Source organism: Pseudoliparis swirei, chromosome 24, assembly GCF_029220125.1.
Source record: "Pseudoliparis swirei isolate HS2019 ecotype Mariana Trench chromosome 24, NWPU_hadal_v1, whole genome shotgun sequence".
In the NCBI taxonomy this organism is placed as follows: domain Eukaryota; kingdom Metazoa; phylum Chordata; class Actinopteri; order Perciformes; family Liparidae; genus Pseudoliparis; species Pseudoliparis swirei.
Window position 1 is genome coordinate 29334061 of NC_079411.1, and position 10507 is coordinate 29344567.

General features: G+C 49.8%; 1 protein-coding gene across 1 annotated transcript in view; it reads left to right on the forward strand.

The window, feature by feature from the left end:
* Window positions 1-795: 795 nt before the first annotated feature.
* Window positions 796-10507, forward strand: part of rims1b (regulating synaptic membrane exocytosis 1b) — a 77514-nt gene continuing 67802 nt past the window's right edge. The window contains exon 1 of the mRNA XM_056409242.1: window positions 796-962. Coding sequence (XP_056265217.1) covers window positions 796-962 — 167 coding nt within the window. The remainder of the gene's footprint in view (window positions 963-10507) is intronic.

Consider the following 10507-nt stretch of genomic DNA (forward strand, 5'->3'; position numbering starts at 1 on the left):
GTGCTGAATCCCAGAGGCATTATATCGCGAGAATTGACAATCAACTTCGTTTATGTCTGTGAAACTCTTCCTCGTGTGTGCACTTCTGAACTGTGTGTGTGTGTGTGTGTGTGTGTGCGTCGTGCGTGTAGCCTGTGCTCCTGCAAGTGATGACGCGGAGGACCCCGTCCTCACGTGAGTAAGCGCGCCTCTGCAAACCCGAGAGGAAGAAGGGCTGCATTCCCATTGACTGGGAGAGAGAGAGAGAGAGAGATAGAGAGGGAGAGAGAGAGAGAGAGAGACAGAGAGAGAGAGAGAGAGAGAGAGAGAGAGAGAGAGAGAGAGAGAGAGAGAGAGAGAGAGAGAGAGAGAGAGAGAGAGAGAGAGAGACACAGAGAGAGAGAGAGGTAGCGGTGCACGGACTCCGCCTCTCCGCCCTGACATCCAGCGGCTCCACACCGACCAGCCGGTGATCAGGGCCCCGCGCAGCTCGACTCTTCCCCCGGCGTGAAAAAAAGAAGCCCCGGCGATGGGCTCCCCGTGAATCCGGTCCGGTGGCGGGCAGGCGGGGGCAGGAGGAGGGGACGACGACGCCGCCGCGCGGGGAGAGAGAGACACTCAGAGAGGACGAGCACGACCGAGGCGGCGCGAACCATGAGCGGCGCGCACTGTTCGCTGCGGCGGCCGCTGCCGCGCGGCCCGCGAGCCGAGGCGTGAGGTGTGGCTCGGAAACGCTCCGGGGAAAACCTGTCAGCCGAAACGACTCGCCGAGGAGGAGGAGGAGGAGGAGGGGTGGTGGTGGTGGTGGTGGAAAAGATGTCCGCCTCGGTGGGGCCCCAGGGTGGCCCTCGCCCACCCACCGTGCCGCCATCCATGCCGGATCTGCCGGACCTCAGCCATCTCACAGAGGAGGAGAGGAAGATCATCATGGCGGTGATGGAGAGGCAGAAAGAGGAGGAGGATAAAGAAGAAGCCATGCTAAAGTAAGAGCAACCCTTTCTCTTCTTCTTTCCTGTGGAAGTTGTGTGTGTGTGTGTGTGTGTGTGTGTGTGTATGTCGTGTAACGCGCGGAGCAATCCGCCCCGTGGAGCTGTGGTTAACACCAAACACACACACACGCACACACACACACACACACACACACACACACACACACACACACACACACACACACACACACACACACCGGTGGAGGTAGCGGGGTGCTCGTGTGCTCGGACCCGGGACCGAGCAGCATCCTCCGGCGTGCCGCCGTCCGAGGCTCCGATGCGGCTTCAATACACGATACAGCCAGCGGAGGTGACCCGGAACCGGGTCAGCCGCCTTACAGGTGGAACACGGGCCGCGTGATGGGGTGTGACGGTGCTAGGGGGGGGGGGCATCGCTCTTCCCCTCCTCGTTTTCATCAATGGGGACTGCACCCCTCGCCGCTTCTCCTTTTTACGCACGCAGCAGCAGCAGCAGCGCTTCCATCCGTGCGCGTGTCTCTCTACCACGTGTGTGTGTGTGTGTGCGTGTGTGTGTGCGTTTGTGTGCGTGCATTTGTGTGTGTGCGTGCGTGTGCGTGTGTGTGTGTGCGTGTGCGTGTGATCGCTTTGACAATAAAGGGAACAACACTGACATGATGGCTCCTGAGGGCCTGCGAGCAGCGACGCGACCCGTTTCACAAGCTCCACGGACCGGGACGCGGTGGCGGTGCCCCCCCCCCCCCCTAGAGAGGGGGAGATGGGGTGTGGTTGGGGATCTTATAGCACCGGACACGGTGCAGACCGGATACACATGCAGCACCTTTGAAAAAGCTTCTAGAATAATAATAACAAGGAGGAGGTGGAGGAGGAGGAGGAGGAGGAGAGGAGGAGAGGAGGTGGAGGAGGAGGAGAGGAGGAGAGGAGGAGGAGGAGAGGAGGAGGAGAGGAGGAGAGGAGGAGAGGAGGAGGAGAGGAGGAGGTGGAGGAGGAGGAGAGGAGGAGAGGAGGAGGAGGAGGAGGAGGAGAGGAGGAGAGGAGGAGAGGAGGAGGTGGAGGAGAGGAGGAGGAGGAGGAGCATTGTGGGTAAACGGCTCCAGCTGCCTCGCGGCGAGGTTGCGTTGCCGTTTGAAGCCTCAGGGGTCTTCTCCACACCTGCACCGGCACACGCGAGGGCCGGTCTGTGGAGGAGGAGGAGGAGGAGGAGGAGGAGCAGCAGCACGGAGCTCTCCGGCTTACCTCCGTTCACATGTTGTAGGAGAGGAGGAAGTGACGAGTTAACGCTCCGCGAGGCTCAGCTTCACGGCGTCACGGTCCACGAGGGGGTCTGACCATGAGGGGGTCTGACCCACGAGGGGGTCTGACCATGAGGGGGTCTGACCATGAGGGGGTCTGACCCACGAGGGGGTCTGACCATGAGGGGGTCTGACCATGAGGGGGTCTGACCATGAGGGGGTCTGACCATGAGGGGGTCTGACCATGAGGGGGTCTGACCCACGAGGGGGTCTGACCATGAGGGGGTCTGACCATGAGGGGGTCTGACCATGAGGGGGTCTGACCATGAGGGGGTCTGACCCACGAGGGGGTCTGACCACGAGGGGGCCTGACCATGAGGGGGTCTGACCATGAGGGGGTCTGACCCACGAGGGGGTCTGACCATGAGGGGGTCTGACCACGAGGGGGCCTGACCATGAGGGGGTCTGACCATGAGGGGGTCTGACCCACGAGGGGGTCTGACCATGAGGGGGTCTGAACCATGAGGGGGTCTGACCATGAGGGGGTCTGACCACGAGGAGACGAGCAGGAGTCACAGCAGCGCTTTAATGTCGATCGGACAGAATGGAGGAAGAACCACGTGCAGTTTGTCCATTTAGTTTCATTTGCTGTGATCGTGTCCTTCACGTCGCAGACAATGAGGTCGTGACCATCTCACCTGGCTGTGTCTACCGGACACTTTAGGAAGGACACTGCAACACAGAGCCCTGACATCTTAGTGCCTCCGGCTGATGAGTCTGTCTCACATGGAACTCTCACGTTCACCACTTGGCGGAGTGACGGACGCAAATCTGCTTGCGATACCCGCGAAACTTAAAGTGACCAAATGAAGCACTTCCTGCCCTCTTTGTGTCCCTTGTTTACCTTTCTCCACCCCATGTGGAAACTGCGATACCTCCACCATCGCGGCAGGAGCCTCTGTGGTCGACCGCTTGTGTTACCGTCGCCATCTCGTCCGCCATTGTTTTAGAAATAAAATGAAAAGCTGTTGAAAGGGCTCCTCCTCTTCCGCTACGTCGCCAAGATGGCGCCCGTTGAGGGCGAGTAGTGTCCATCGTTTCACATGTTTTCCCGTCTGCAGGCGCCATGCGGGTCCTTTCAGTGCTCTGGTGCTGCTGGTGGTCAGTGTGGCGCCCGGAGCCTGAAAGACATCCAAGGGCTCAAGTGTCCGGGAGGAGACTCAGCCAGGGTCTCACCTCAAAGACAGACGTCCGACGTCTTCATCGGGACGTCACACTCACCTCTTCTTCACACCTTCTGTCTCAGGTCCTTCAGCTTGGGATGAACATGAATATCTGAGATATGAAGAAGGAGCTGATTCCTTCTCCACGCCAACCAGCAGGAGCTTAAAGAACGACTCAAATGGGTTCAACACAACAGTGTGTGTGTGTGTGTGTGTGTGTGTGTGTGTGTGTGTGTGTGTGTGTGTGTGTGTGTGTGCTCAGTTCAGTGCTTTGCATCATGGGTCACACTTCTTCTTTTTATCAGGGAAAGACCAGATCAGTCGTGGCATGAGAAATATTATGTTATGATCAACTGAGTGTTGTGGACCAATCAGCTACCAGAACACGTCCTGCAGTACTCGTGTTGTTGTGTAGTAGAGTGTGTGTGTAGTAGGGTGTGTGTTTAGTAGAGTGTGTGTGTAGTAGGGTGTGTGTGGAGTAGAGTGTGTGTGTAGTAGAGTGTGTGTAGTAGAGTGTGTGTGTAGTAGAGTGTGTGTGTAGTAGAGTGTGTGTGTGTAGTAGAGTGTGTGTGTAGTAGAGTGTGTGTGTAGTAGAGTGTGTGTGTAGTAGAGTGTGTGTGTAGTAGAGTGTGTGTGTAGTAGAGAGTGTGTGTGTAGTAGAGTGTGTGTAGAGGTGTGTGTGTAGAGGTGTGTGTAGAGGTGTGTGTGTATAGGTGTGTGTGTAGAGGTGTGTGTGTAGAGGTGTGTGTAGTAGTGAGTGTGTAGTAGTGAGTGTGTAGTAGTGTAGTAGTGAGTGTGTAGTAGTGAGTGTGTAGTAGTGAGTGTGTAGTAGTGAGTGTGTAGTAGTGAGTGTGTAGTAGTGAGTGTGTAGTAGTGTAGTAGTGAGTGTGTAGTAGTGAGTGTGTAGTAGTGTGTAGTAGTGAGTGTGTAGTAGTGAGTGTGTAGTAGAGTGTGTGTGTAGTAGAGTGTGTGTGTAGTAGAGAGTGTGTGTGTAGTAGAGTGTGTGTGTAGTAGAGTGTGTGTGTAGTAGAGTGTGTGTAGTAGAGTGTGTGTGTAGTAGAGTGTGTAGTAGAGAGTGTGTGTGTAGTAGAGTGTGTGTGTAGTAGGGTGTGTGTGTGTAGCAGAGTGTGTGTGTAGTAGGAGTGTGTGTGTAGTAGAGTGTGTGTAGTAGGGTGTGTGTGTGTAGCAGAGTGTGTGTGTAGAGGTGTGTAGTAGTGTGTGTAGTAGAGTGTGTGTGTAGAGTGTGTGTGTAGTAGAGTGTGTGTAGTAGAGTGTGTGTAGTAGAGTGTGTGTGTAGTAGGGTGTGTGTTTAGTAGAGTGTGTGTGTAGTAGAGAGTGTGTGTGTAGTAGAGTGTGTGTAGTAGAGTGTGTGTGTAGTAGAGTGTGTGTGAGAGTGTGTGTGTAGAGTGTGTGTGTGTAGAGTAGAGTGTGTGTGTAGGTGTGTGTGTAGTAGAGTGTGTGTAGTAGAGTGTGTGTAGTAGAGTGTGTAGTAGGTGTGTGTGTAGAGTGTGTGTAGTAGAGAGGTGTGTGTAGTAGAGTGTGTGTGTAGTAGGTGTGTGTGGTAGAGTGTGTGTAGTAGAGTGTGTGTAGTAGAGTGTGTGTGTGTGTGTGTGTAGTAGAGAGTGTGTGTGTAGTAGAGTGTGTGTGTAGTAGGTGTGTGTGTAATAGAGTGTGTGTAGTAGAGTGTGTGTAGTAGAGTGTGTGTGTAGTAGAGTGGGTGTGTAGTAGAGTGTGTGTGTAGTAGGGTGTGTGTAGTAGGTGTGTGTGTAGTAGAGTGTGTGTGTAGAGTGTGTGTAGAGGTGTGTAGTAGAGTGTGTGTAGTAGAGTGTGTGTAGTAGAGTGTGTAGAGAGTGTGTGTAGTAGAGTGTGTGTAGTAGAGTGTGTGTGTAGAGTGTGTGTAGAGTGTGTAGTAGAGTGTGTGTAGAGGTGTGTGTAGTGTGTGTAGTTAGTAGATTGTGTGTAGTAGAGTGTGTGTGTAGAGAGTGTGTGTAGTAGAGTGTGTGTAGAGAGTGTGTGTGTGTGTAGAGTGTGTGTAGTAGGTGTGTGTGTGTAGTAGAGTGTGTGTAGTAGAGTGTGTGTGTAGAGTGTGTGTAGTAGGTGTGTGTGTAGTAGAGTGTGTTTAGTAGAGTGTGTGTGTAGAGTGTGTGTGTGTGTAGAGTGTGTGTCGTAGTGTGTGTAGTAGTGTGTGTAGTAGTGTGTGTGGTAGTGTGTGTAGAAGTGTGTGTAGAGTGTAGTAGAGGTGTGTGTAGTAGAGTGTGTGTGTAGAGTGTGTGTGTGTAGAGTGTGTGTGTAGAGTGTGTGTAGTAGAGGTGTGTGTAGTAGAGTGTGTAGTAGAGTGTGTGTGTAGAGTGTGTGTGTAGTGTAGAGTGTGTGTGTTTAGTAGAGTGTGTGTGTAATAGAGTGTGTGTGTAGTAGAGTGTGTGTAGTAGAGTGTGTGTGTAGTAGAGTGTGTGTGTAGTAGAGTGTGTGTGTAGTAGGGTGTGTGTTTAGTAGAGTGTGTGTAGAGAGTGTGTGTGTAGTAGAGTGTGTGTGTAGTAGAGTGTGTGTGTAGTAGAGTGTGTGTTTAGTAGAGTGTGTGTAGTAGAGTGTGTGTAGTAGAGTGTGTGTGTAATAGAGTGTGTGTGTAGTAGAGTGTGTGTAGTAGATGTGTAGTAGAGTGTGTGTGTAGTAGAGTGTGTGTGTAGTAGAGTGTGTGTAGTAGAGTGTGTGTAGTAGAGTGTGTGTGTAGTAGAGTGTGTGTAGTAGAGTGTGTGTAGTAGAGTGTGTGTAGAGTGTAGTAGGTGTGTGTAGAGTGTGTGTGTAGGGTGTGTGTGTGTAGTAGAGTGTGTGTAGTAGGTGTGTGTAGAGGTGTGTAGTAGAGTGTGTGTGTAGTAGAGTGTGTGTAGTAGAGGTGTGTGTAGAGTGTAGTGTGTGTGTAGTAGAGTGTGTGTGTGTAGAGTGTGTGTAGTAGAGTGTGTGTAGTAGAGTGTGTAGAGGTGTGTGTGTAGTTAGTGTGAGAGTGTGTGTAGAGTGTGTGTGTAGAGTGTGTGTGTAATAGAGTGTGTGTGTAGTAGAGTGTGTGTAGTAGAGTGTGTGTAGTAGAGGTGTGTAGTAGAGTGTGTGTGTAGTAGAGTGTGTGTAGAGTGTGTGTGTAGTAGAGTGTGTGTAGTAGGTGTGTGTAGTGTGTGTAGAGTGTGTAGAGTGTGTGTAGTAGAGTGTGTGTGTAGTAGAGTGTGTGTAGTAGAGTGTGTGTGTAGTAGAGTGTGTGTAGAGTGTGTGTGTAGTAGAGTGTGTGTAGTGTAGTAGGTGTGTGTAGTAGAGTGTGTGTGTAGTGTGTGTGTGTAGAGGTGTGTGTAGTAGAGTGTGTAGTAGGTGTGTGTGTAGTAGAGTGTGTGTAGTAGAGTGTGTGTGTAGTAGAGGTGTGTGTAGAGTGTGTGTAGTAGAGTGTGTGTGTGTGTGTGTGTAGTAGAGTGTGTGTGTAGTAGAGTGTGTATGTTTAGTAGAGTGTGTGTGTAGTAGGGTGTGTGTTTAGTAGAGTGTGTGTGTAGTAGAGAGTGTGTTTAGTAGAGTGTGTGTGTAGTAGGGTGTGTGTGAGTAGAGTGTGTGTGTGTAGAGTGTGTGTGTAGTAGAGTGTGTGTGTAGTAGGGTGTGTGTTTAGTAGAGTGTGTGTGTAGTAGAGAGTGTGTGTGTAGTAGAGTGTGTGTAGTAGAGTGTGTGTAGTAGGGTGTGTGTTTAGTAGAGTGTGTGTAGTAGAGAGTGTGTAGTAGAGGTGTGTAGTAGAGTGTGTAGTAGTGTGTGTGTGTAGTAGAGTGTGTGTAGTAGTGTGTAGAGTGTGTGTAGGTGTGTGTAGAGTGTGTGTAGAGTGTGTGTGTAGTAGAGTGTGTGTGTGTAGTAGAGTGTGTGTGTGTAGTAGAGTGTGTGTGTAGTAGAGTGTGTGTGTAGTAGGGTGTGTGTTTAGTAGAGTGTGTGTGTAGTAGGGTGTGTGTGTGTAGCAGAGTGTGTGTGTAGTAGAGAGTGTGTGTGTAGTAGAGTGTGTAGTAGAGTGTGTGTAGAGTGTGTGTAGAGTGTGTGTAGTAGAGAGTGTGTGTGTAGTAGAGTGTGTGTGTAGTAGGGTGTGTGTGTAGTAGAGTGTGTGTGTAGTAGAGTGTGTGTAGTAGAGTGTGTGTAGTAGAGTGTGTGTGGTAGAGTGTGTGTAGTAGAGTGTGTGTGTGTAGAGGTGTGTGTAGTAGAGTGTGTGTGTAGTAGAGTGTGTGTGTAGTAGAGTGTGTGTGTGTAGTAGAGTGTGTGTGTAGTAGTGTGTGTGTGTAGTAGAGTGTGTGTGTTCGGGTTGATTTGGTGTCATCGGTCACAGGAGTTGGTTCTCCATGCTCTTATTGTGAAGGAGAGACCGTCGACGTTGAGGGATTCAGAACTTCCTGCACAGATAACGAGCTCCTGAAAGACAACAACACACATGGATCAATACATCCGGGTTGTTGTTGTTGTTGTTGTTGTTGTTGTCTCAGAACCAGGCCGTCCGGTACCTCTTGAAGGCCTTCAGGTCGTGTCTGTTTGTTCCTGAAATCACAACAAACACTTCTCAGATTTGTATTATACATAATCATATATAGATTTATATCAACTCACATTGATATAAAACATCATTAATAATGTGTTTCTTTCTTTCTTGTGGAAGAGAAACCGTCACCTAAGAAAAGCCAAATGCATATGATTCCATACAGACATTATTATTATTATTAATACTTTTATTATTATTATTATATTAATATATTAATATATTACTAATATTAATAGTATAGTATTAATATTATTATTATTAATAATATTATAAATGTATACTACTAATATTATTATTAATATTATTAATGGATACTACTAATATTATTATTATTAATATTAATAATATTATTCATCCCTTTCTGTTCCCTTGATGTTCTTTTAGAAAGGTCTTAATACTTTTATGTGTAATTGACTACAGTCACATATATACTATGTGCTCTGAGTCCCCGGCCTCTCAGGGTCCTCATGGGGGGGGGGGGGGGGACGACACCTGAGTAACAGCCAATCAGGCTCCCCCAGCAGTGAACCCGCCCCTCTCGGATCCTTCTGTGACTCAACACCACTCACCTGTTCAGGTGGAGCGCCGCCTGAGACCTGAGCAGCTGCAGTGATACGGGTCTGGATAAGGGTCTAGATAAGGGTCTAGATAAGGGTCTAGATACAGGATAAGGGTCTGGATAAGGGTCTAGATAAGGGTCTGGATAAGGGTCTAGATACAGGATAAGGGTCTGGATAAGGGTCTAGATAAGGGTCTGGATAAGGGTCTAGATACAGGATAAGGGTCTGGATAAGGGTCTGGATAAGGGTCTGGATAAGGGTCTAGATACAGGATAAGGGTCTGGATAAGGGTCTAGATAAGGGTCTAGATAAGGGTCTAGATACAGGATAAGGGTCTGGATAAGGGTCTAGATAAGGGTCTGGATAAGGGTCTGGATACAGGATAAGGGTCTGGATAAGGGTCTAGATACAGGATAAGGGTCTGGATAAGTGTCTGGATAAGGGTCTGGATAAGGGTCTAGATACAGGATAAGGGTCTGGATAAGTGTCTGGATAAGGGTCTGGATAAGGGTCTGGATAAGGGTCTAGATACAGGATAAGGGTCTGGATAAGTGTCTGGATAAGGGTCTGGATAAGGGTCTGGATAAGGGTCTAGATACAGGATAAGGGTCTAGATACAGGATAAGGGTCTGGATAAGGGTCTGGATAAGGGTCTAGATACAGGATAAGGGTCTGGATAAGGGTCTGGATAAGGGTCTAGATACAGGATAAGTGTCTGGATAAGGGTCTGGATAAGGGTCTGGATAAGGGTCTAGATAAGGGTCTGGATAAGGGTCTAGATACAGGATAAGGGTCTGGATAAGGGTCTGGATAAGGGTCTATATACAGGATAAGGGTCTAGATACAGGACTTCATCTGTCACCAGAGACTCTGAAGGGTCCTGATCCGGTACCGATCCAGACCAACCTGGTTCTGGGCTAATCCTCGGCCGAGGGTCTCGGTCCCGGCCTCAGAGACTTCCTTGACGTCCTCTGGTGCAGCTCCGTGGGGGAACCGAGCTCTTGGGGATCCGGTCTCTGCGGCCCGGCGCCCCACGTGTCCGTCTGGACTCCAGGAGCTTTTGAGGTTTACAAACAATGTAAATATAGAAGTGATGTGTGAAGCATCGCTGCACTCAGGAGGCCGAGGCCTTGAGAACAGCAGGAGGAGTTCAGGGGAGGCGCCCCCTGGTGGTGAGATGAGGAACTGCTGAATTCAATTCAATTCAATTCAGTTTATTTGTATAGCCCAATTTCACAAATTACAAATTTGTCTCGGAGTGCTTTACTATCTGTACACATAGACATCCCTGACCTTTGACCTCACATCGGATCAGGAAAAACTCCCAAATAACCCTTCAGGTGGAAAAAAAGGGAAGAACCCTTCAGGAGAGAACAGAGGAGGATCCCTCTCCAGGATGGACAGAACAATAGATGTAATGTGTACAGAAGGACAGATTTAGAGTTTAAATACATTCAATGAATGTGACAGAGTGTATGAATAGTTCATAGTAGGCATATTCCACGATGGAGACCTCCACGATCCATCAGGCAGATGGCGGTGGGGAGGAGGAGTGGGCGGAGTCTCAACAGTGGGCGGAGTCTCAACAGGACAGTGGTGTAGTCAGGAGCAGGAATTCCACGACCCAGACCTCAATGATCCATCAGGCAGATAGGATCTATGCCGTCTCATAGGGTCCGATGACCCCATGAGACGTGAAGTCAAAAGGACTCCGGGGAGAAAGCAGAGTAAGTAACGTGTGATTGAGAGATGAAAATTCATCCTTGAGAGAAAAAAGAGGAGAGAGGTACTCAGTGCATCCTAAACGTCCCCCGGCAGCTATAAGCCTATAGCAGCATATCAAGGGGCTGGACCAGGTGAACCTGATTCAGCCCTAACTATAAGCTCTGTCAAAGAGGAAGGTCTTCAGTCTACTCTTAAACGAGGTGACTGTGTCTGCCTCCCGGACTGAAGGTGGAAGCTGGTTCCATAAAAGAGGAGCTTGATAACTAAAGGCTCTGGCTCCCAT